General features: G+C 35.4%; 1 protein-coding gene across 2 annotated transcripts in view; it reads left to right on the top strand.

Annotated features, from left to right (window-relative positions):
- LOC115222698 (integrin-linked protein kinase) overlaps positions 1–27,834 on the top strand; it is an 82,380-nt gene that overhangs the window by 26,307 nt on the left and 28,239 nt on the right. For both annotated transcript variants that reach the window (XM_029793023.2, XM_029793024.2), the window contains exons 2-8: positions 9,433–9,598; positions 16,357–16,452; positions 20,255–20,351; positions 20,939–21,019; positions 22,041–22,126; positions 23,329–23,438; positions 26,911–27,032. In XM_029793023.2, the coding sequence (XP_029648883.1) occupies positions 9,433–9,598; positions 16,357–16,452; positions 20,255–20,351; positions 20,939–21,019; positions 22,041–22,126; positions 23,329–23,438; positions 26,911–27,032 (758 nt within the window). The remainder of the gene's footprint in view (positions 1–9,432; positions 9,599–16,356; positions 16,453–20,254; positions 20,352–20,938; positions 21,020–22,040; positions 22,127–23,328; positions 23,439–26,910; positions 27,033–27,834) is intronic.

Consider the following 27,834-nt stretch of genomic DNA (forward strand, 5'->3'; position numbering starts at 1 on the left):
GACATATACAAAATACACATGTGCGCACATGCATACACACATACGCACACACACATGAAAGTTTTAATTGAAACTTAATTGCAAATTTTATTTGCTTGTTACTTGCTTAACCCTTTAGCATTCAGATTTCTTAGTCTAATGTATTTATTCACATTGTTTTGAATTATTCTCACATTGTCTCGTAGCTTTGAGATTTAAATGATGTGATAGTTTATTTTTAGAATGACATTGTAGGGCAGGTGTAAGGGGCCAATTTGAGCATAAACGAGATAGAATATACCAATGCTCAACCAGTAAGATATGTACCCATCCTTGAGAAACACTGACTTGCACAGCCCAGCATAAGAGCTGGCCATGTAGGGATTATCTTAAATACCACATTCTCTAAAACTTGTGTTGATACTGTTTACAATCCCTTTGCTTAGCTACAATTCCTTACACAGAGTTTCCAGTTTTTCTTGATGTCAGCCAGATGCGGGATAAATTCGTTTTGCTTTTATTTCCTATTCAACTTTCTAAACAAACAGTGAAACTGATTCAGATCAGTAAACAAATTGTCGCAAATGTTGCTTGTTATAAGTTTCTAAGCAAGAGTTTACATCAGCACACTCACTGCTCAGCACTTTGGACAAATGTCTTCTAGTGTAGACTTGAGTTAACAAAAGTCTTCATCACCATCATCACCACCACCATCATCATCATCTTCACCATCACCATCATCTTCACCATCACCATTATTACCATCATCATTTAACCCCATCTTTTTCTATGCTGGCATGGGTTGGATGATTTCATATGATCCAGCAAGCAGCAGGACTGTATCAAGCTCCAGTGTTAGCTTTGACATCATTTCTGTAGATGAATGCCCTTCCTAACACCAATCACTGTACAATATGTACTGGGTTATTATTATTATATTTTTTTTGTGCCACCAGCACTAGTGAGGTTGCCAAGTAACATGCAAGACAAGAAAAAAAAATGGAAAATGGAAAAGGTTTCCTTGACTCAGAGATGGTAGTATGCCAAGTGTTAAGAGGCTATAGCAGAGATACATGGTTACCTCACATTAGAGGTGGGTGGGAATAACTGAAAGGAAGATAGAGATGGTGGTAGCAAGATGCTTGGGCATTTCAAGAAAGATGGTGCGAGGGGAAAGTAACAGATGGTTAAAAATGAGGGTAGATGTGTATGTAGTGAATGATGAGCAACAGTGGATTTGCACTTGATGGGAAATACCAGAATAGCAAGGGATGAATGAATGAATGGATGTGTGTGTGTGTGTGTGTGTGTGTGTATATAAAATATAAGTAAGATTCAGTTGAATTAGGTACTTCCTTCGATTGTTTTGTGTATATATATATATATATAATATATATATATAATAATTATATATGAGGAGTACCCACAAGTAAGCAGAAATGTTCTCTGTGGGACAAGCCCATTGTAGTTCATGCTTCTGCCACTTGAAGCCACTTGATGCAAGCATCAGTCTATCGACTAGCATCTTTCAGTGTTATTGTAATGCTACATGGTGCATATTTTTTTTGCAGTGCTTCTCCTTTGTTCGTTGATTTTTGCAATGGGTGAAATGAAATGAAGGAACAGCATGCTTCTATGAAATTCTGTTTTCTGCTAGGGAAAATGGTAACCGAAACAGTTGTTATGCCTCAAGCAGCTTACAAGAACGCTGCCACGAACACAAGTTTATGAGTGGTTTTCATGCTTTAGGAACGGTTACTTGTCACTTGAAGACAAACCTCAATCAGGGCGACTGTTGACTTCGCGAATGTATGAAAACATCACAAAACTTCATGAACTGATCTCAAAAGACCATTGCTGAACAATTGAACTTTTTGATATGACTGGTATGTCCTGGAGCTCCTACCAATGAATTTTGAGTGAGGAATTGCGAATGAAAAGAGTTGCAGAATTTATGCCTCGCTTGCTCAGAGAAGATGAAAAACTCATGACTGAATGCATGTCTTGAACTGAAAGAACAGTTGGAAGTTGATCCGGACCATTTTTCAAAGGTCATCACTGGTGATGAAAGCTGCTGCTATGTCTATGACCCAGAAGCAGCAATCAAGTCATTTGATATCACCATGCCCCAAAAGCGTGTCAAGTGAAGTCCAGTGTGAAGGCAACACTGATTTGTTTCATCAATGCAAAAAGAAATGTCCACACAGAATTTATTCCCCCTGGTAAAACTGTTAACCAGACATTTTACTTGGCAGTTCTGGAGCATTTGTGAGACATGGTAAGATGAAAATGGCCTGACCTGTGGCAAAGTGAAGAGTGGTGGTTTATTGATGACAATGTACTTGTGCATACCACTTGGAGTGTGAGACAGTTTTTGACCAAAAATTGCATGACCCCACTTACCCACATTCCTTATTCACCTGATCTTGCTCCCTGCTACTTTTTGTCCTCCTAAATGAAAAAAGTCCTTAAAGAAAAACGTTTTGTAGATGTGGAAGAAGTGAAGAAAAAAATGACAGAGGCTTTAAAAGGCATCACTGTGCAAGAGTTCTAGGACTGCTTCAAACTGTGAAAAGCATGTCTCGACTGGTGTATGGGTTCAAATAGAGAATACTTTGAATGTGGTAAAAGTATAAACATGTAAAACTAAATGAATAAAATAATATTGCAAAATTCTGGTTTCCTTTGGGTACTCCATTGCATATTGCACAGTTGGAGGTCTATAGCTGATGCACGCATGGACAAATGAGGGTTAAATGGTGATGATGTTGAGCTATATATATATATATATATATAATTTTGTTATGTGGATTCATTAAAATCAAGGCACATCAACTTGCATGATTCCAGAAATGGCTAGGTATGATAAAATAGAGCTCACAGCGAAATAAACAACATTGAAAATACCAAGTATTGGTTGGATAACATAGATATGCAAATACCAAATCCAATTTAAACCATAAGTCTTACTTAGTGGTGGGTCCTTCGTGTGACATACATATAAAAAGTAAACGCAAATAGTGCTTAAAATTTATGACAGACAGCTGTTTCAGTAGAATTGTATTTATTTAATGCAGTCATAATATACTATCTACCATCATCAGGCAAAATTTTAAACTGGTAAAATTTTAAGCATCAACCCAGACATAGCTTCCATTATATATATGGAGAGAGACAGACAGACTGAGAGATGTATAATACAATCACTTGTAATGTGAACTCAAAATATAAGCTCCTTGAATAGTGAATTACATATATATAATGTAACACAATGAAACAATTCATAATAGATGTTGGAGATTGTATTATTTTATACCACAAGAAACTGTATAATACTTGTGGTTGAGTACTTTCATAACAATTACACATAATATTATTACTTTATACAGGAAGCTTGTTTGAATTAGTTCACTTTGAAAAAACTGTAAGTGATGGGCTTTTGGTGAAATTGCAGCACTAGGATGCATAATTGCATACAAAGCAATGTGCAGTTGCTGCAGTAGAAACATATGTTGGTCATTGTTATATGTGGTGTAGAAAACTTTTTAATAAAAGTAAATTTGGATGTGAATAAATCTCCACTCTCCTCTTGGTTTTCAATTATACACACACACACATACATGCACACACACACACACACACACATGCACACACACACACACACACAAGCATCCTTTTATCATTTTACAGTTGTAAGGAGATACTTAATGTAATCTTGAATACTTTTTTCCCCCCTTTTATTTCTAAATTCAAATGTGTGTGTGTGCGTGTGTGTGTATGTATATTGTTTATTTTTACTTGTTTCCATCATTGGACTTTGGCCATACTGGGGTATCATCATCCTGAAGGATTTTTATTAATTGGTTTCTTTTGCCAAATTGTTAAATTACTTAGACATAAACAAACCAACACCAGTTGTTAAGCAGTGTGGGCAGACACACACACACAATGGGCCCCCACACAGTTTTGTGTACTGAATTCACTTAGAAGGCATTGGTCAGCCTGGGGCTATAGTAGAAGACAGTTTTCCAATGTGGTTAATAGATAATATATAAATACACACACACACACACATACATAGATGTATGTGTGTGTGTGTATATGGCCGTTTACAGTTGTTTATAAAGTATTATATCATATAATCAGTTTTCATCTGTTTTGCCTTTGGGTAGCAAAAAGGAAACAAATGAACAAAAAGAAAAAAAAAGTAGCAGTACCTGAACTGGGATGGATAGATATTATAAATAGTGTTCTGTTCTAAAAATACTGCTGTTAGATTTAGATGTGTAAAGAAATAGCGAGAGGTGGAGCGGTATATGTTATGTGGGTGAATATTATTTCTTTATTTTTATTTTTTTATTTTAAGGTTAGCAGTAAAGTAGAATCCTCTATAAACATCTGTTAGGGCTGAGATTAGAAGCTATTTGAAGCAAGTAAAATGGCATGACATGTCTTCATCTTATTCTGCTGCTGTTTCCAGAGACTGTATCTTGAGAGAAAACCATACAATTCAGCCACCCATTTTTTTTTTAATGTCTCACATTTCACATTTGCCCTCAGCTAATCGACCCTGCTTTACTAATTAAACCAAAACCGTAGCTGTGGCCAGTGTCTCCTGACTGGCTCCCATGCCAGTGGCATGTAAAAAATACAATCCGAATGTGGTCGATGCCAGGTCTGCCTGAGTGGCTCCTGTGCTGGCAGTATGTAAAAAGCACCATCTGAACGTGGCCGATGCCAGTACCCTCTGACTGGCTCTTGTGCCAGTGGTATGTAAAAAGCACCAACTGAATGTGGTTGATGCCAGTAGCCCCTGACTGGCCCCCGTGCTGGTGGCACGTAAAAAGCACTATCTGAATTTGATCGATGCCAGGTCCATCTGACTGGCTCCTGTGCCAGTGGCATGTAAAAAGCACTCACTACACTCTCATAGTGGTTGGCGTTAGGAATTGCATCCAGCTGTAGAAACATCTAGATCAGATTGGAGCCTGGTGCAGCCACTGGCTCTCCAGACCTCAGTCAAATTGTTCAACCCATTCCAGCATGGAAAATGGACGTTAAACAAAGATGATGCTCTTCTAATCAATCATCTTCTTCTAACCAACCCACATTGTTGATGGTTACAATGGGCTTGCACACAGTTTCTAGTTTATGTCTACCAAATTCTCTAATAAAGCATTGCTTGGCTCTGGCTATATAGTAGAAGCACTTGCCCAAGGTGCTGCACCGTGGGACTGAACCAAAAGCCTTGTGGTTTGCAAAGTGAGTTTCTTAACCACATGCATGCATGTGTGTATATACATGCATGCATAACTCCTTGTATTGACATTGCACAATAGTTGTGAACAAACGTGACTGTCATACAACCAGTCACATTTGTTTCCAATCACCTGTGAAAGGCATGTCCAGTCATGGGGAAATATTATCTGGCTTGGAAATAAGTGAAGGTTGGTGACAGGAAGAGCATCTAGTTGTAGAAAACCTCCCTCAACTGATTCCATCTGACCCATGCAAGCATGGAAAAGTGGATGTTAGAACAACAATGAGGATGATGGAAACTACACTGACCCCAAATTCTTTAACCCTTTAGCATTCTGTCAAATGTAATGCTTATTTATTCACATTGTTTTCAATTAATCATTCATCATCCCAGACCTTTGAGATTTTTATGGAGTAACTGCAGATTTTTTAGAATGATATTATAAAGTTGATGGGGTTGGGGTAGATGTGGCTAGTCTGAACATAAAACAAGTAAAATCTTTTGGCTGGATATGGCTGGTTTAAATATTAAAAGGGTCAAATTATCTCCAGTTGCAAGGCAGTCAAATAACCTGGATTAAATCTTAAACTCCAACACCATATCCAGTATTGTAGCTTTTATGTAAATATTTGTGAAATGTGAAGTGTTTGTTCTCTTGAAATGAATGAAAATTCGTATTCAGCGGAAATAACTTCCTGTTTTACCAAAAGATTTTTACTGAAATATTACAAAAATTCCTTCTGTAATATCTTCTCTTTGTTTTTTTATATATATATATATATATTCCTTCAATTTCTTATGACACACCTATTAAATATGTCTATCCTCTCTCTTTCTTCTCACACACACACATAAACATAGAAATATCTCTCCTTTTCTCTCTTGTGTTTCTTTTTGCATCAGTCTCTCGTGTGTGTGTGTGTGTGTGTGTGTGCATATGTATGAATGTGTGTGCTTGTGTATACATGTTTGTGAAGAAGTAAAAATAATAAAGACAAGATAAAACAAGTTCACAATAGAAATTATTATTAGTTTGATGCTCTGAGAAATTGAAAGAGTAAATTGTTATAATGTGTAGATAGATAGATAGACAGACAGACACATGTGCGCACAAGGTATGTATATCAGATAAAAAGGAGTTAAAAATCTGAGGTAGATCTTCAGTCAGTACTCATGTGAATACCAGCTAACAGGGGGTATATCTGTAGATGGTTTATCTTAAAAGAAGAAAAATATCTGTACAAACTGAAAATCCAGGTCAAGTAAATTGCTTGCAGAGTATAATACATTTAGTCAAAGATTGGAATTTATGGTATGGTGTTTAATATTACTATTGAAACTAAAGGCAGAATCATTACTGTGCCTGGTAAAATGTTCGGTGGCATTTTGTTCATCTCTATGTTTTCAGTTCAAATTCTGCCAAGGTTGACTTTACCTTTTATCCTCACAGGGTCGATAAAATAAGTACTAGTTAGTCACTGGAAACTTAGTCCCTCCCCTCAAATTGCTGGCCTTGTGCCAAAATTTGAAACCAGTATCATTTTTGATACTTTGTTTGAAAAAATGTGGTTGGTTTACATTAATGGTATATTATAATATTATCAGTTCATTTATATTCATATTAACTTTATGTGTATTGGGATTAAAGTATTTAATGCAGTACCATAAATTTCACTCCTAATATATCTGTGTGTATATGTATATATATATATATATATATGTATGTGTGTGTGTGTGTGTATGTGTGTTTATATATGTATGTATATATATGTGTGTGTGTGTATGGAATCCATATTACTCATCAAGTTTATATAAAAAGAATAGAGAAAATGGACTGAACAACATTCTTTATTCCAAACACTACAATTGTTTCTACACCTGTTGTTCATTAATGAGATGGATATGATTAACATATTGCTTAATCACTATTGTTCAACAAAGGTGTGAAATATGTTTCTTCAGATGATTATTTTGAATAAGTTCTTCAGTAAATTATACTGTCATTTCATTCAAAAGAAACCAAGCCCAGTTCACCAGCTGATGATCAGAAACAAGCAACTCGAGTACTGGAAATCAGAGCCTTACGGTTATAGTGTGTGTGTGTGTGTGTGTGTGTGTGTGTGTGTGTGTATGTGTGTGTCTGTGTGTGTGTATGTGTCTGTGTGTGTGTGTGTGTATGTGTGTGTGTATTCACATGTGCATCACCAATTTTCTTGTAATCTTAGTTTCTGTAATTGTGTCGGGTTATCTGCTTTGCCAGATTAACAGAAATAACCTGTTAATGATTCCAAATAAATTCTTAAAAGACTACTACCATTAATAATATATTAATATGATATTAATAACTGTTTGACTCCTAAACCTTCATGGCACACCAATGTTTATTCACTAGAAACAAGTTATAAATTTAGAAACATTCTTAAAGTCTTTCAACTAAAAGAAGGTGCAAAAATTTAAAACTGAATATATTGTCACATGCTAATCTCCTAACCTCTGGACCCACCTTTGGGGACAACTCTTAAAAAGAAATAACTCTAAAAAATATATATTTACTTTTTCATCATTCATACTTGCGAATTATATTCTCTGCAGTGAAGATAAGTTTCACATTAACATGTTTTTCACTGTTACATTTTGAGAGAAGGTTCTTAGGGGATTAGTGCATTTAGTTTTATGCATTTTTACTTTCATATTATTATAGTTACATAGTGTTCACATACACACATATGTATAACAGGCTTCTTTCAGTTTTCACAAACCAAATCTGTTAATAAGTCTTTGATTAGTCCAGAGCTATATTAGAAGACACTTGCTTAAAGTGCCATGCTTAGAGTTCAGTGAGACTGAACTCAAAATCACATGGCTGGAAGTGATTTCTTAACCATTCTGCTGCTGCGTGTGTGTGAAAGTACATTGATATCATTGGCAAAGATACATAACATGAAATTAAGGGCTGAGCACAGCTAATGGGGAGTGAGGTGGGGAACAGAGGTTGTTGATGTGATCTGGTGAAATGTATTTTGGTTGTAACAACTCAAGGAAGACAAATGGTTAGAACAGTTCTTCCATGTTTGTAGTTTATTCAGTTTCAGCATTGTCTCTGATCAAGCAAGCCATTAAGACAAATGCAGCTCCAAAATATTTTGGCTTACTTTTTAGAAATTCATATGTAATATGATGAGGCATCTATGTATATAGGTTTCTCTAAATGAACAAATTGTGTAATAAAAAGATTTTCAGAAGAAAATTAACTTCGCATAATAAGCTGAAATCCGATCAATGTAGCGCAGACTACACATATGTACAAGTGACTGGGAGACCATTCACTTAGCGAGTTGAAATTTGAACAACAAACCATGAGTAGACTAAGCACATGCATCATAAGTGCTAGGAGAGCATCTGTAAATGGTATGCTAAATGAATGGTGTAGCAGACAATTTTCCTGAAGAAAGTTATATTCAGCCAATGAACTGAAATTTGAACAACAAATTACAAATAGATTATACATTTAAGTGACTAAGAGAACATGTACAGATGATTGTTTATGTCCATGTTTGCGCTTCATGGTTGCAAATTTCATTGGTTGTATAGAAAATATCAATATTTCTCACAATCTTTTGCTAAAAACATAACCATGGATTGACAAAAGCGGACTCGCGGTCGGAGGATCACGGTTTTGATTCCCAGACCGGGCGTTTTGTGTGTTTATTGAGCGAAAACGCCTAAAGCTCCACAAGGCTCCTGTTGGGGGTGGTGGCAACCCCTGTTGTACTCTTTTGCCCCAACTTTCTCTTACTCTTTCTTCCTGTTTGTTGAGTAACGCTGCAATGGACTGGCGTCCCGTCCTTCTGGGGGGAACACATATGCCACAGAAATCGGGCCCATGAGCCTGGCTAAGCTTGAAAAGGGCGCATAAATAAAAAAAAATAATAAATACTCACACATATCTATATATTTATGTATTCATAATTGATGGATGGAGAAATAAAACATCATGTCATGCTTTGTATAAGGAGTTTAGGTGTGGCTTAGAACAAATTACCCCAATTTATATGTATTTCAATTATTCATATAACGACCTATTGAGTTAACAAACAGTGTTCCAGAATGAATTGTATTTGTATATTTATTTGATAACTTCCTGTGATTAAATTTGTGTGATAACATATGATTTTTTTTTTCTTTCCCTCTAGAGATGACCATCGATTTAGTCTTTTGCATTGGGCTGCAAAGGAGGGCCGCCTCAATATTGTGGATATGCTGATTGCACGAGGAGCACGTATCAATGCCACAAACATGGGTGATGATACTGCTCTACATCTTGCTTGTAGTCATGGGCAAAAAGAAATTGCTATGAGGGTAAATACATACTCTTTTTTCTCTCTTTTTACTTGTTTCAGTCATTTGACTGCAGCCATGCTGGAGCACCGCTTTTAGTCGAGCAAATTGACACCAGGGCTTATTCTTTGTAAGCCTAGTACTTATTCTATTGGTCTCTTTTGCTGAATCGCTAAGTTACAGGGACGTGAACACACCAGTTGTCAAGCGGTGTTGGGGGGACAAACACAGGTATACAAATGTATACACACACACATACATATATATACATATATATGACGGGCTTCTTTCAGTTTCCGTTACCAAATCCACTCACAAGGCTTTGGTCGGCCCGAGGCTATAGTAGAAGACACTTGCCCAAGGTGCCACGCAGTGGGACTGAACCTGGAACCATGTGGTTGGTAAGCAAGCTACTTACCACACAGCCACTCCTATGCCTACATCTTTTTCTTTTTTTAATATTTTACTATTGTGAGCATTACTTGAAAATTTTCAATAAATTTGTATTAATGACCAAATAGATATGTTGTTAACTGACCTCTATAAATGCGTTAGTATTCTCATCCCTGATGTTGTACTTTGAGCCAAGGCATTCACAACATGGTTAATATGTGAGCTGTTGGTTGCAAGATCATAAATTCAAACAATAAACATATTGTGTCCTTACTTAGAAACAGTACCCCACTTTCTGTAGTTGAACTGACTGATAAAGATATACATCTCGGTCAAGTAAAAGGATAAAGGGTAAAGATCCCCTTCGGTCATGAATGACCATGGGATTGCTCTAGAAAGTTCCCCTCGGAAGCACAAGTTCAGACAAGGTTGTTTTTTATGGAAGACCAGCAGTTGCCCATTCATATCAGCCTCTCCTCTCCAAGCCACTGATGTTATCCAAGAGAAAGGCAAAGGCCGCTACAGCTTGTCACCAGTGATGTCACAACTCATTTCTACAGCTGAGTGAACTGTAGCAACGTGAAATAAACACACAGCCCAGTCTAAGAATTGAACTCAATACCTATTTCTTTACTACCCACAAGGGGCTAAACACAGAGGGGACAAACAAGGACAGACATAGGTATTAAGTCGATTACATCGACCCCAGTGCGTAACTGGTACTTAATTTATTGACCCCGAAAGGATGAAAGGCAAAGTCAACCTCGGCGGAATTCGAACTCACAACGTAACGCAGACGAAATACCGCTAAGCATTTCGCCCGGCATGCTAACGTTTCTGCTAGCTCGCCGCCTTGCATAATTGAACTCAATACCTCATGATTGAAGTATTGAAGTGCATGGCTCAGTAGTTAGGGTGTCGAGTTCAGTCAAATAATAGAAGGTTTATTCTGGGAAAAGTATCCAGCTAGAGGAAAAAGTTTGTGTGTGGTGTGGTGGATATTCTAAAACATTTAAAATTCAAAAATTATTTTTTCAACATATAGAATATTATGGTTGAAATGATAATAAGGACCAGAATTACTGAGTCCATTAACAACAGGAGATAATTATGTAATAGCTGGTCCTGTGCTGACAAAAATGATGGCTTATAGTAGTATTTTATATATAAAAAGGGTACAAAAAGGTGAAAAAAAAATCAAACAGTACTTCAACTCTGTGTGAGTGTGTGTGTATACATTTATATGTGTGAGTAGCACAGTCTGTTGCAAATACAGTTTTCTATACTTTTACACAGCTTGCTTTCTTCCTATTTAAGTGTGTCTGTTTATATATATATGTATGTATGTATGTGTAAATGTGCATGTGTCTGTAATTCTATTTTCTATTTATCTTTCTAAATAAACATACACAAACACATATACTCACTCAAATACACGTACACTCACTCATATATAAATATATTTTACACAAACACACACACACACACACATTCTCATTCCTCCCTTTTAAACACACACACACACACACACACACATATACTCACACAAAGCTTAAGTGCTGTTTGATTTTTGTTTCACTGCTGACTTTTCACCATCCCACTTCTGTTGGTGGATCTCACCCCTTCTTTTCTCATTCATATGTTGTGATGGAGAAATACACAAGAGTGTTATTATAGTAGATTATTATCGTAGAAGATACATAGTGCTCTCTTTGCCACTTCCTCCCTCTCATTACTGTTACTTTCTCTCACTCCCTCTCGGTCATGGCTACCACTCACACTACTTTTCCTTCACTGAATTACTATTTTCTCTCTTTCTCCTTCACCATTCACTCCTATGTGTGATTTTGGACAAATATATATATATATATATACAAATATATAAAAACACTACGCTTGTCATTAGGAGATTGAGATTAAGGAGGTAAAATGGCTTTGTGATAAATGTAGTGGATTACTGACCATTGTAGTAGGTCTGATCCTAAGTAGCCATTGTGATTTTGTCTCTGATCAACTGACTTCTTTGGTTCCACTTTGTCTGTATGTATGTATATGTTTGTATATGTGTATATGCATATGTTCCAGCTTGCATCAGGAAATCCATATATGAAACCATCTATCTTAGTTGAAGTAATAGTATTGCAAGTGGTTGGCAAGTTTGTCTATCTGGGCAGCACATTCAGCCATTCTCACTCCCCAGAAGGTGAAATATCTTTAAGGCTTCAGAAAGTAACCAATTCCTTCAGGGTTCTTGAATCTTGTGTCTATTCCCAATAAATCATCACTATGTACTATATATGTGTGCTGATGTTGTTTCTTTGCCCATGTGAGATATGAACCCTTTATAAGCATTACATAAAGGTCCTTGAATGCTTTCATCAGAGATGCTTTCATCAGACATACATTCTGAATGTTGGCTGGTCCTTGCAGATTCCAGGTACAGAGGCCTTGAGAGGAGCTAACATCCATTCTGAGTATTGAGGTGATGGTATGTGCACTGTATACACTGACTGGTCACCTTGATTGGGCTTATGATTGGAGGATCTCTATGCAGATGCAGATACATGGCAAACTTGTTTGTGGAAAGTACCCCCCCCCCCCCCCGGAAGAAACCAAGACTATGATTTAAGAATTGTGTAAAGCACTCATTGATGGAAAGTGAAATATGGGAGGTCAATTGAGAAGGCAACACATATCATTGTCACCAATGGAAGGAACAAGTAAAAGAAAAAGTGGGTATTTTTGAAGGAAAAAAAAGCACGCATTTTTCAGGCAGAATTTAAGCAAGCTGCTCAAAAATGCACCACCAGTGTAGTTAATAGAGTAAGCTTGGTCTGCAATATTTGTGGACCTTTATGTTTCTCAAGAGTTGGGCTCATTAGTCACAAACAGAGCCACTAGTGTAGAATATGAATTTGTCTGGGTGCACAATGTTCTTAATGGTCAGAGATGGTCTTCCTCAATCATGAGTGGATAGCCATCATCATATGTGTATGTAAATATAAATTTATATATATATATATATATATATATATATATACATGAAAATGGCTTCACCAATTACTTCATTACTTGTGATGTATGAATAATTTGACCTCTGACATATAATAGGTAATAGGGTTTTCATTTGGTTTTTTTTTATTAAAAACTAGCAGTATCACCCGGCGTTGCTCGGGTTTGTAAGGGAAATGCGGAAAAATGATGGTAATTTTTTTTTTAAATCGTAGACTCATCATAGACGCGCGCTAATACCCAGAAGAGCTCGATATGAATCACGACTATAAGATACCCGCTTTTGGTTAAACTGAACTGCAAAATGTGGGAGTAGTTAGGAATCTAAATCGGAGTAGACAGACACTCACACACACAACTTCAGTTTTATATATAAAGATAAAAAATATTGCTTTATATTTATGATTCGCTTCTTTAAAAAGGCTTCCCATTGTCAACTTCTGTATCAACGTGAAATCGGCGAAGACTCTCAGTCTCTCTATTTTAATGTTCGCTATTTATAAACAACTACGATAAATTATTGAAAGAAATATTTACAAAGTTCACGAATTTAAATATTCGGTACAGGATAGTTTTTAACATGCTTTTATTTATTTATTTTTAACATGCTTTTATTTATTTATACGATTTTTTCATTCCATGTTTATCTCATGGTTTATATATAGTATGTATGTACACACATACATATGTATGTACGTATGTGTGTACGTATGTATGTATGTATGTGTGCGTACGTGTGTGGATGTGTATGTATGTATGTATGTATGTATATATATGTATAAGTGTGTGTATGTGTGTATATGCATGCATATATGTTGTATATATGCATATATATTATATGTAAGTATGCATATATATATATATAATCAATATTAGGGTAGCAAAAAATTTCAATAGAAATTATTTTGCCACCAGCGGTCTAGTGAGAAAGAGGAAATAGTCAGAGACTATTAATAACTTCAACAACAATTGAGGAACGGCTATAATAGGCCGTTCGACCCACTAGAAATAGCAGCCAGGGCTCCAACCGCAAATAGTAGTAATTCCGAAATCAGAGGAAAAATTTTTTAAATTAAAAAAATTAAAAAAAATTAAAAAGGTTAATGTTTTTTTAATTTTTCCTCTGATTTCGGAATTACTACTATTTGCGGTTGGAGCCCTGGCTGCTATTTCTAGTGGGTCGAACGGTCTATTATAGCTGTTCCTCAATTGTTGTTATATATATATATATATATATATATATATATATGTACATATACAAGGGGGTGCTGAAAAGTTCCTGGCTTTGGGTAAAACAAACTGCAGGAAGAGGTTCAGTTACTTATAATATAATTCAATACATTCCCCTCTCAGATTCACACATTGCAGCAGACCTTCTGTTTTTCTAAAGCCCTGTAAAAATACTTGGAAAGTTGGGCCTCCAGCCAGGTCTTTTATGATACCCTGAAAACCAGTAACTTTTCAGCACCCCTCATATGTATGTTTAATTAATGAAGCATTATTAGATGAATTATTGCATGATATTTATGGTTAAAATTGAAATTGCTCAATAGGTCTATGTGTGGCTGTATGGTTAAGAAGTTTACATTGCAACCACTTGAGTTCAGTCTTGCTGCCTGTCACCTTTTACTATAGCCCGGGATGACTAAAACTTTGTGAGTGGATTTGGTAGATGAAAACTGAAAGACCTTGTGTGTGTGTGTGTTTGTGGTTGTGTTTCCTTGTTTTAACATTGACAGTACATGTCAATGCCAAACAAGCAGTGTCATTCATTTCCAATATTCTTCGAAAGCATGTCTGGCCATGGAAAAGTATTATCTTGCTGGAAATGGGAAAACTAATTGGTGACTGGTAAGCCATCTGACCATTGAAAATCTGCACCATTAAACTCTGTCTGATTTATGAAAGTATGGAAAAATGGGTGTTTGGTCAATGATGATGATGTTGCTGATATATGTATACATATATATATATATAATATATATATATATATGTACATATACAAGGGGGTGCTGAAAAGTTCCTGGCTTTGGGTAAAACAAACTGCAGGAAGAGGTTCAGTTACTTATAATATAATTCAATACATTCCCCTCTCAGATTCACACATTGCAGCAGACCTTCTGTTTTTCTAAAGCCCTGTAAAAATACTTGGAAAGTTGGCCTCCAGCCAGGTCTTTTATGATACCCTGAAAACCAGTAACTTTTCAGCACCCCTCATATGTATGTTTAATTAATGAAGCATTATTAGATGAATTATTGCATGATATTTATGGTTAAAATTGAAATTGCTCAATAGGTCTATGTGTGGCTGTATGGTTAAGAAGTTTACATTGCAACCACTTGAGTTCAGTCTTGCTGCCTGTCACCTTTTACTATAGCCGGGATGACTAAAACTTTGTGAGTGGATTTGGTAGATGAAAACTGAAAGACCTTGTGTGTGTGTGTGTTTGTGGTTGTGTTTCCTTGTTTTAACATTGACAGTACATGTCAATGCCAAACAAGCAGTGTCATTCATTTCCAATATTCTTCGAAAGCATGTCTGGCCATGGAAAAGTATTATCTTGCTGGAAATGGGAAAACTAATTGGTGACTGGTAAGCCATCTGACCATTGAAAATCTGCACCATTAAACTCTGTCTGATTTATGAAAGTATGGAAAAATGGGTGTTTGGTCAATGATGATGATGTTGCTGATATATGTATACATATATATATATATTATATATATATATATATATTACGGAGATGTACTCGCATAGCAAGTAATTTGATCTGAGATCGTGTGCTGAAACGAAAACAATTGCAGTGTGGAAGGTGTTTATAAGCCATTTAAGAAACGCACAAAAGCCGTTCGATTCACTTCAACATTTAAGTTTAATTTGTCAAAATATTTTCATCGCTAAAATCCGCGACCTGTTCACTGACAAAGTCCGAGATGCAGCACGGACTTTGTCAGTGAACAGGTCGCGGATTTTAACGACGAAAATATTTTGACAAATTAAACTTAAATGTTGAAGTGAATCGAACGGCTTTTGTGTGTTTCTTAAATGGCTTATAAACACCTTCCATGCTGCAATTGTTTATATATATATATATATAATATATATATATATACTTTATTTAAAGCAGAGTCTGGAATGAATTGATATATCGGTTCCATTCTAGCAAAAACTGTCTGATGAACGGCAACGAGAAACTCAGAGTAACAGATTTGTTGAATTTTCTGCTGCTTTAAATAAAGCATATTACTCTACCACTGGTATTTGAATACTCTTTTTTTCCACCTTGTTTCACATTTATGTGTTTACTCCGGTATATATATATATATATATATATATGTATATATATAAATTTGTGTGTTTCATGTCTTTTCAGTTGATGCAAAACAAAGCCAATATAAATGCAATTAATGAACACGGAAACACACCTCTACACTATGCTTGTTTTTGGAACTATGGTGATATATCACAGGTAAATAAAAATCTATAATTTTATGCATTTTTTTTAATTATCTGATCTAAATGTATTATTTATTCATCAAGTTAAGTTTCCTTATGCTTGTCCACATCTCTGTGCTCTAATTGTCAAGTTTATTTTTTAATGTGAGCTAATGGGATAATATGGATTAGTCAAATAATAAATTAAATGGATGGTCACTATTATAGGATAATAATTTGGAAACTTGGAAATTTAGCCGGCATAAAACTTAATCATTTTACTATTAGCTAATTGCATTGTTCTGTAATAATGGTTTCAAAGTTTGGTACAAGGCCAGGAATTTGGAGGGCATGGTTAAGTTGATCACATTGACCCCAGTATCCAACTGGTACTTATTTTATTGGCACCAAAAGGATGAAAAGCAACGTCCACCTTGGCAGAATGTGAACACGGACTGTTAAGACGGATGAAATACTGCTGAGCATTTTGCCCGGCATGCTAATGATTCTGCCGCATCACCATCTTATCACTTTTCTGTTTTAATAGTTAAGAAAATTAGAGGCACTAGCATGACTGTGTGCTTAAGAAGTTTACTTTACAATAACTTGACTTCAAGTTCAGTTCCAATGCTCAGTATCTTAACTATTACCCCAGACCATCTAATGCCCTTTGAATAAATTTGATTGAGGGGGAAACCCTAGTAAGTTGATGTATGTTCACAGAAAGACATATGAAGTTACTCGATTTGACAAACAAGTGTTTATTTAAGACTTTGTAATAAATTATTCCCTCTAATTACTCCTGCTCAATTTTCTAAAGAATCTTCTTACTCTTCAAGCACTTTGTACTCACTGCCCATATTTCATTGTCATATGCTATCATATATATATTATATACACTCCGTATTGTTCTCTACATACAACACTACAAATCTTGTACATATATTAATTTAGTCCTTATTGCCCACAGGGGCTAAACATAGAGGGGACAAACAAGGACAGACAAAGGGATTAAGTCAATTTCATTGACCCTAGCGTGTAACTGGTACTTAATTTATTGGCCCCGAAAGGATGAAAGCCAAAGTTGACGTCAATGGAATTTGAACTCAGAATGTAACGGCAGATGAAATACCGCTAAGCATTTTGCCCAGCATACTAATGATTCTGCCAACTCGCCACCTTTGTAATTTAATCCTGCTCACTTGCTTTACATTCCCCTACATTTTCCACGCAACTCATAAAACTTCTTTACGTTCATTATACATTTTACACTGACATACAACAGCACATCTTCTTTGCTTGTCATGTCATCATCTATATTCATGTCATGCACCATCAAACATTTCACATAATCTTCCATATATTTACTGTTGACATGTCAAATATAGTCATTTTTGCTTGTATATACTATATTAGAATTTCTATTGACAAGACTACTCAAGACTTCTTACTATCTTAAATACCTGCCACAATGCTAAGAGTAGAGTGAATCCACACTATAGTCATGTTATTTAGATGGTGTAGAACCTAATACCTCTAGTGAACTATCAGAGTTCTCCATAGTCTTCAATCAATGGTTAGTAATAATTATAGCTATTTTATTGCATCTTGTGTAACAAAAGAATCTGATAGCCTGTCAGATAATCAAGTAAATTTAATTCCTTTTAATGATATATACAAAAAGCTTGTCATAGTCACCTGGGAAAATATGTAAATGTTCAATACAAGTGGGGAAGTAAAGGAATTTGATTAGTATAATCAGAATATGATTCTCACATTTTGATAGATGAATGAAAGACAAGATAAACTGAATAGAAATCTGTTAATTAGTAACCTATATAATTTCTGAGAGATGTCTCTTTTATGAATGACACACCTGTAAAGTACTCTTCTGAAGTGGTTAATGTATTCGGCCCATGATTGTAAGATCATGAGTTCGATCACTGGTAGTACATTGTGTCCTTGAGCAAGACACTTTATTTCACGTTGTTCCATCTCATTCAGCTGGCAAAAATGAGCTGTACTTGTATTTCAAAGGGCCAACCATGTCACATTCTGTGTCATGCTGAGTCTCTCTTAAGAACTATATTATGGGCTCCTATGTCTGTGGAGTACTCAGCCACTTGCACATTAATTTCACAAGCAAGCTATTCCAATTGATTGGAACCCTAGTCATTGTCACCAACAGAGTGCCAGTTATATATAGTGGTGGTGGAGGTAGTAATACTGTTTAGTCCCAGATCAGCTCCGATTAATCAAACCTATGATAAAAGATGTAACAATCCATTCATTTTGTATACCATGGACTATTTTGTTCAGAGTTTCCTTCATTTTTTTTTCTAAAATGAAGTGTGGGTTTGGAGAGATTTGGTTGCTGTGTCTAACAGGTTGAGGTTCCCTTGTTGACTGATGGGACAGAGGATAGTACTGGTGGTGGTAGTGGTAGTCATTATTACATACAGCTGCTAGCTCCTGTGAACATTTAAAGGATTAATACACCAACAACAGGATGTATAGTTTTCATAATTATATGTAGATGTGTTTCATAAAAGAGAGTTCATCTGTTTATACTTAAGACTGTTAGCTTACAATTTGGGTTTCATTAATTTCATCTCATCTTCGTTTTGTATTGGTATACATTGGACAACCTATCAGTTATCTATTATTTAGTCACACTAGCTGACCCTATGCCATCAAAAATGACAGCTAATTGTAGTATTTTATATATAAATAAGATACAAAATAAGGTACATAATAATCACTCATACAAACATTCGCATACTTCCCTTGTACACACACACACACACATACATATGTGGTGCACCTGAGCACTGTATACAATAATTTCATTATTATATACTCACAGAGTTGAAACATTGATTTTTTTCACCCCTTCCTTCCTTATTCATCTATCACCCCTTCCTTTCTCTCATTGCTATTACTTTCTCTCACTCCCTCTCAGTCAAGGGCTATTACTCTTACTACTTCTCCTTCACTGGATTACTATTTTCTCTCCTCCCCTGTGTCCAGTGTGATTCTGGACAAATATATACTCTTTTACTTATTTCAGTCATTTGACTGCGGCCATGCTGGAGCACCACCTTCAGTCGAGGAAATCGACCCCAGGACTTATTCTTTGGAAGCCTAGTACTTATTCTATCAGTCACTTTTGCCAAACCGCTAAGTTACGGGGACGTAAGCACACCAGCATCAGTTGTCAAGCGATGTTGGGGGGGGACAAACACAAATACACACACACATATATATACATATACATATATACGACAGGCTTCTTCCAGTTTCCATCTACCAACTCTACTCACAAGACTTTGGTCAGCCCGAGGCTATAGTAGAAGACACTTGTCCAAGGTGCCACGCAGTGGGACTGAACCCAGAACTATGTGGTTGGTAAGCAAGCTACTTACCACAGAGACACTCTACATATACGCAAATATATAAAAACATTATGCTCATTCTTATATTAGGAGATTGTATGTGTGCTAGTAAGCACACATACAGTTGCTGGAATGGTAATTAATTGACACATTTACAAACCATGCTTGCCTAGAAAATAAGAAATTATTATTTTTAACCATTTTGCTAGCATATTTCTGCTGAAATTATCACTTGCTTTGTTTCTGTTAATTTTGAAAATAATGAAGAATTTAGTATAATAGTTCTGTTGTTTTTAAATTTTGGAACATAAATTAACACGAAATTTTGATGGAAGGTTTTAATTCAGATTACTTTAGAAAAGTAAGTTTAGGGTGGTCTCAGGTGGATTGGTATCAGGTGAATGGTTGAAAAGTAATGTTGTTTGATAATTTAAATTGCAGGATCTTCTTAATATGGGAGCCCAGTTAGGCATTGCAAATATCTTTGATGAAACACCTTTGGATAAAGCAAGACCAGCTCTCAGACAAGTTTTAAAAGGTATTCACTTTGTGTTGTTTTTTTAATTTATTTTTCATGTATTAAAAACCATGAGTTTTTGGCTTTTACCTTGTTTAAGCATTAAAAAAACTGTCATTATCATTGTTGTCATCATCATCATTTTGATGACTACTTCTCCATGCTTGCATGGGTCACTTCTGAGATTTTAGATTGACAGTGATTGTTGTACCATTTCATCTGTTAATTTTTCATCACGCACGCATACACAAACAAATACAGAGAGAGAGACAGACAGACAGAGAGAGTCATTTCTTCACTTTGATTCATCATTCTTTAACCCTTTAGTATTCAGATTGCTCTGAATACACATTATTTTGCATTAATCATGGATTATCTCATAGTTTTGAGACTTCGATGCATGGTTGTTTAATTTTAGAGTGACATTGTAGGGTAGGTGTGAGAGGCCAGATCTGAACAGTTTGATACATAAAATTGGTTTGATACCTAAACTTGGGCCAAATTTGGCTGGTTTAAATGCTAAAGGTTTACAGTTCAACTGCACAATCAAAATATTTACATTTCCATATATTTACAGTTATTATTTTTACTTTTTTTTTTCTCTTTAGACCGTGCTGTTGAATTAGCTCGAGATCTAAAGAAGATTCCTTTCAAAGATCGAAGTTGGCTTGGTAGTAAAACCCGCAGTCGTAAGTATTATATTGCATCTGACCACAACACATTTTTGTCTTCTGTCTTAAATAATCACAAACTTTCAAACTGTTGTTTCATACCAAGAGATATTTAAAAATAGTTAAAATAAATCATAGAAAATACCATAAACATAGTTATATGTTTTTTACTTGTAAGGAATCATCATTATTGGATTGGTAAAGTTATTAAGTGTGTCAGACAAAATATCTTCCTGCATTTTTTCTGGCTCTATGTTCTGGGTTTGGATCCCACCAAAGTCAGCTTTGTCTATCATCATTCTAGGGCTGATAGAAATTATGTGCAAGTAATGTACTGGAGTCAAATGATATTGACTAGCTTCCTCACCTAAATTTCAGGCTTTGTACACAGGCTTACGAGTGGCTGTGTGGTAAGTAGCTTGCTTACCAACCACGTGGTTCCAGGTTCAGTCCCACTGCATAGCACCTTGAGCAAGTGTCTTCTACTGTGGCCTTGGGCTGACCAAAGCCATGTGAGTGGATTTGGTAGACGGAAACTGAAAGAAGCCCGTCGTATATATGTGTATATGTGTGTATATATATATATGTGTGTGTGTGTATGTTTGTGTGTCTGTGTTTGTCACCCCAACATCACTTGACAACCGATGCTGGTGTGTTTACATCCCCGTAACTTAGCGGTTCGGCAAATGAGACAGGTAGAATAAGTACTAGGCTTACAAAGAATAAGTTCTGGAGTCGATTTGCTCAACATGGCCACAATCAAAATGACTGAAACAAGTAAAAGAGTAAAAGAGTATATGCTAGAAAATAATTATTTTTATTGAAAGTAAAAAAAGTGCTTGAAACTGGAGATAAGAATTTTTCTAAGTGAGATTTAGTATTTAGGTATTTATGTTTTATTAGTAATTTGACTGAAGAGTTAGAGGTTGTATATTGTTTAGCTGTTATTCTAAATGCTAGCGATTAAAAAATCTACTGCATTAACATTAGAAATTGTTTCAATTCATTTATTGATGTAAAATTATCTTCAACTTTTCAGGAGATGCTACATTATCCAGATACACTGGTATTAAGTGTTCGCAACTGAAGCTTGCACATGTACTTGCCAACACCCATTCAGGACGTGTAAGTATTAACTTAACTATTAAAATCCAAGGTAAATTTGATTTTTATGGGTTTTGTCAGAAGGATGGCACAATCACTTTGATGTTGATGTGATTAGTGTTGCCAAAGTTTGGAATTTGATGTCTGTAAAACAAAAAACTTTGTCAAGAAGGGAATTTCAGTGGGATGCTGATATTGAGAGTGGGTATGCAAGTAACAAGTTCTGATGATCAGAAGCTTTTGTTGTAGCAGTAGAAGATATAGAGTTAGGAGTCTACAACATTATGAAGCCTGGCCTTGTGAGTGGATTTCACAGATGGAAACTGAAAGACTCTCGGTGTGTGTATGTGCATGACAGGCTTCTCTTTGGTTGGCGTCTTCCCAGTCTACTCACAAGGTTTTTGATTGATTTGGAGTTGTAGTAGAAGACACTTGCCAAAGTTGCTATGCAATGGGGCTGAAAATGAAAGCACATGGTTCGCAAGCAAGCTTCTTTATTAAAATTTTTTCAGAAATGCTAATTATAATTTGTGATTAAGACACATGATCTTTAGCCCACCTCTGTATATTAGTGGCTGGACTCATTTTGAAACCACCATGCCTGAAACCTCCAGTACAAAACCTCTCAATTTAAAAATTTCATATTCAAATTTAACTTAATCATAATTTCATCTAAGACCATCTTTTTTATCTTGTTCCAAAGAACAACAGAATGTTATCATCATCACAATTGTCATTTCAATGCCCATTTTCCATGCTCAGATGAGATGGGTCAGACACAATTTGTTGAGGCAGATTTTTTTTCTATGAAGATACCCTTCTTGCCACCAAGCCCTACCTATTTCCAAGTAAGGTCATATTTCCACATGACTAGACATGTTTTTCATAGAAGATTAAGAGCAAAGGACACCACTTGCTTGTCACTTGTTTACAACTATCATGTGATGTCGAAGCAAAGAGACAGTTACACACACACACACATCTATATGACAGGTTTCTTTCAGTTTGTCTGCCAAATCCACTCACAAGGCTTTAATCGACCTGGGACTATAGTAGAAGACATCTACCCCATACTGGCCAAAATATTAATTATTTTGATATATCTTTGCAAATTCTTGATTATTTACATAACAATGTAATGAATGGTATTAGAAATATGCTAATGAAAACATTAAGTTAATGCAATTAATGGTCACAACTGTTTGATTTTGTTTTTATTTTAGACATTGCAAGGTGTTTGGCAGGGGAGTGAAATTGTGGCCAAAGAATTAAAACTGAGAGAGTGTACTTTAAGAATGTCTCGTGATTTTCAAGAAGAATTTCCTCGATTAAGGTAAGGATCAGAATCCCAAAGTTCCTGCTATAAATGCTTCCAAATAAATGCATTTTTTAATATCTTATAGAAGATTAAGTTGCACAAATTATTTGAACTTTTATTACACTCACTTGCTAGTTATATATTGTTTTAGAAATATAGCATACACTTAGAATATGTCAAGGAACTTACAAAGTTTTATTGAGAATGGAAAAATTATAGAATTATGCAGAATCAATTTCCAATATGGGCCCGAAGTTTGCTGCCTTATTTGTACACTATTCTTATCATCCACATCATCATCACCATCACTGTCATTCTTTCTATTATTCTTTTAGTGGTTTCAGTCATAGGAATGTGACCATGCTGGAGCACTGCTTTAATTTATTTTCTTTGTCTTGTTGTTGCTTTATGACTAGAAGTTGGGCTATGACTGAGTTTGTAGTAGCTGATCTTCCATGAGTGAATCTTTGAATGATTTGTTTGTCTAGTATCATTGTTAGGAGTTTATCCAGTGTTTTTTTTTTTTAATGTTTCACTTGAGACCCATCTTATATTTCTGATTTCTTATGGGAGGTGGTTGAACAATTGGGAACTAAATATCAGACAAGTACAATAATGTTTTTTGCTCATGATTTCGAAGGGAGTATATTTGGAAGCTGATAGTATCTACCTGTTCATGTATCATCACCATCATTTTGACATCCATTATTTTCCTTGCTGGTAAAGGTTGAATGCTGTAATCCCACATATTATCACTCCAGTAAAGTCCCACTCAAGTACTGGGGTCAATGGTATTAACTAACCCCTTTTCTCTCAAAATTACCAGTCTTGTGCCTGAATTAGTAACCATTATTTTAGTAACTATGCATCTCAACACTGTGTTTGTGACTAATGCTGTTATTGATGTTACTAATCCTGTATATGTGTGTTTCTTAAGTTTATCAAGCGAGAGATAACATTGATGGATGTTGTAGTGTTCTGTAGTATTGTAGATGTGTTTCAGCGATGGAGGTGACTGTACATATAGTGTCAGAGACTTTGGGGATGGAAGCTGCTTGCTGCAGCAATAAACTGTGCTCATCTCATGCCCTGGTGGTCTTTGGCTCTATTGTGCTGGTGTTCAGTGGGTATGGACTGCGTGTAGCCTGTGGTGATATGTTGTGTTCTATTTTAGAGGTTTTGTAATTTGTTGTGAATTCTAGGCAGGCTTTCAATACTCTCTGATGGATCTAATGTATTGTTTGTTTGCTAATGTTGTTGTTTCTTTCTGTTGGTCAAATACACATGGTTTTGCTTACTTTACTATGTCTTCTCTGTGTTCCGGTAGTGTTGCAAAAATGTAACTCTTGGAATTTCTTTTCTTCTGTGTGTGTATATGTATGTATAGGGTATGTTTATTATCATTGAGTGGGATTGTCAGTCAGTCATGATGTTCTTTGAGATTGTTGTAGAGAAGGGAGTCAGTGGATTTGGTTAGGTAATTGATTCCAAAAAAAGAGTAGGTGAAAGAATTGGACCTTGTGGTACTTCACTTGGAGAAATAACAGATATCAAATGTTCTGTTGTTATATTCTACACAGGCTTGTCAACCTGATAGATAGTTTGCTGGTCAACATTTTATATAGTAGAAGATATTGAATATTTAATCTTTAAGGTGGTTAAATTAGCAAATTCTTTAGAGTTTTGGATAAAATGTCTGTTAATAATTGTTCTGACTTCTGTCTGTGCTTTGGGTTCAAATCACACCAAGGTCACCTTTGACTTTCATCCGTTCAAGGTCAATAAAGTCAGTACTAATCTAGGTGGTGCACTAGCAGAACAGCCATAACATTAAACTTGTAGTATTTGCTCTTGTTCAAGGCAGCGAGCTGGCAGAAACGTTAGCATGCTGGGCAAAATGCTTAGCAATATTTCATCTGTCTTTATGTTCTGAGTTCAAATTCCGCCATGGTCGACTTTGCCTTTCATCCTTTTAGGGGTCGATAAATTAAGTCGATCTAATCAACTGACTCCCTCCCCCCAAAATTTCCAGCCTTATGCCTAGAGTAGAAAAGTATTTGCTCCTGTTCTTTGCATTCTGAGTTCAAATTTCATCAAGGCCTATGACCTATGAGGGCAGTAGATTTTTATCTTTTACCCACTTGAAAAATAAAACACCATCTAGACACATTAGGTGCCTTGCAAGCATTTGGGATCAAGTCTCTGATTTGTGTATACCTTTTTTCTTAACTCCCTCATACCAGTCTTGGAGGTTCATTTCCACTGCATTTGGTTTGGATGTAAAAATTTTTAAATAAAAAAATGTGGTTTATTGGGATAGATTTGAAAGTTTTGCTGATGATAGAATGATGCAAATGAATCTTATTATTAAAGCAATTGTCTATTCTTGATTTAATAATATTCATGTATAGTGTTTGGATTAAATGTTGGATATTTTACCAACCCTGAAAGGATGAAAGGCAAAGTTGACCCCAGTGGCATTCAAACTCAGCATGTTAAGACAGACAAAATGCTGCTAAGAATTTTTCCCAGTGCTCTAACGATTTGGCCAGCTTGCCACCTTTAAATTTTCTAAATATCATAAGGATGCACATAGGAAGAAGTATCTTTGGAATTTGTAGTGCCAGTTTAAATAGTTCTAGATGTTGTTCGGGGTTCCAGTGATTCTTTCAATCTTGAGTATATGTTTGTAACTCTGTCAGATCCTAGGGCTTCTGAGTTTAAGGATTTTCATATTGTCTGATGAATATAAACTATCAAAATTATGGTCTAAGTGCAACACTCTAATTAAAATATATAATAAAATTATTTAATTGAAATATAAATTAGATTCATTATATTTTTTGCTTTTGTCTTCACATTCATTAACATAAAAATGTTTCTTCCTAAATGGAATGTTCTCAATTATGTCGTAAACTGAAGTTTTATTACAGAATAAATATAGGGAAATAGGGATTAAATAAAATAAGGCGAATATCTCTTTAAGCTGTCTACAGAAATAGAACCCAGTTATTGAAATTGTTCAGTTGATATTTTAGTAATCTGTATAGGTTGTTTTACATTTCTTATGAGCAGTACAATTTGTAAATCTAAAGTATCTTACCAATTGTTTTCAGTGTGTTAATCACAAAAAATGAAGATACATTATCAATGATTTATTTAGTTTACAAATGTTTTGAATAGTTTAGCACAATGCGACTGCTACACATTATGGTTTTCTTATTTAATCAGTATTTCATTTGATCAATTAATTAACTATGTTAACTTTGTGAAGAATAGTTTGGTAATCAGCAGCTCTGTACTTCTGGCTAATTTATTGATCAAATGAAGAAATGATTAGATGTGCAAATTGCAATGTGCACCAATTGAATTGTGCTAAACTATTTGAAACATATGTAAGCTAAATATATCATTGATAATATGTCTTCATTCTTTGTTTCATATAAGTGTACATATATATTCTGATATTATATTCTATACTTTTCAGGATATTCAACCATGCCAATATTCTACCTGTTTTGGCCTGTTGTAATGAACGTCCTAACTTGGTCGTTATTAGTCAGTATATGGTCCATGGATCACTCTATAATGTCCTTCATGGAGAAACAGGTAAATTCCTTCTTTAATATCTAAGAATAGTTAGTGTTGTATGAAATACCTTGTGGTATTTAAATATGTTTTAAAATCTCAACAAAGTTGACTTTACCTTTCACTGAGGTAACCAAACTAAAGTACCAGTCTAGTGCTGGAGTCACTTTAATCAACTCATCCTCTCCCACTCCCAAATTTGTGGCCTGGTGCCTATATTAGAAATCAGTAGCAATAAATATCAGTTATTTTCATCAGGGATAATGACATATATTTTAATTATCATTGTTTTATGTCCATTTTCCATGCTGGCATAAGTTGGATTGTTTAACAGAAGCTTGCAAAACTGGGGACTGCACCAGATTCCATTGGCAGTTTCAGTAGGATTTCTGTTGCTGGATGCCCTTTTTAACAACAACCATTTTACTGAGTGTACATGATACTTTTAATGTGGCACCAGAACCAATGCCTTTTACGTGACATCAGTATTGACAGGGTCACCAAACACCTTGCAAGACTAAAACCTCTCAACTGGAAAAGGTGGTTGGCCTGGTGCTAATTGAGAGATTTAAGATATACAAGGGACAGGTATAGGTGTCATGCTGTAGAGTAGATACCCCAGTTGGAAAACAAATAGACTAAGTAGCAGGTTTTAAAAAAATAAATACTGGGGGCGATTTATTTAACTAAAAAATTCCTCAAGGTGGTGCCCTAGCATGGCCACAGTCTAATGACTGAAACAAATGAAAAATAAATTATGAAATCTCATTAATATGAAACGAAAAAAAGGCTGAATAATTATTGTATGATTTTTAAAAAGCTG

This window comes from Octopus sinensis, linkage group LG20 (assembly GCF_006345805.1).
Source record: "Octopus sinensis linkage group LG20, ASM634580v1, whole genome shotgun sequence".
Taxonomy (NCBI): Eukaryota; Metazoa; Mollusca; class Cephalopoda; order Octopoda; family Octopodidae; genus Octopus; species Octopus sinensis.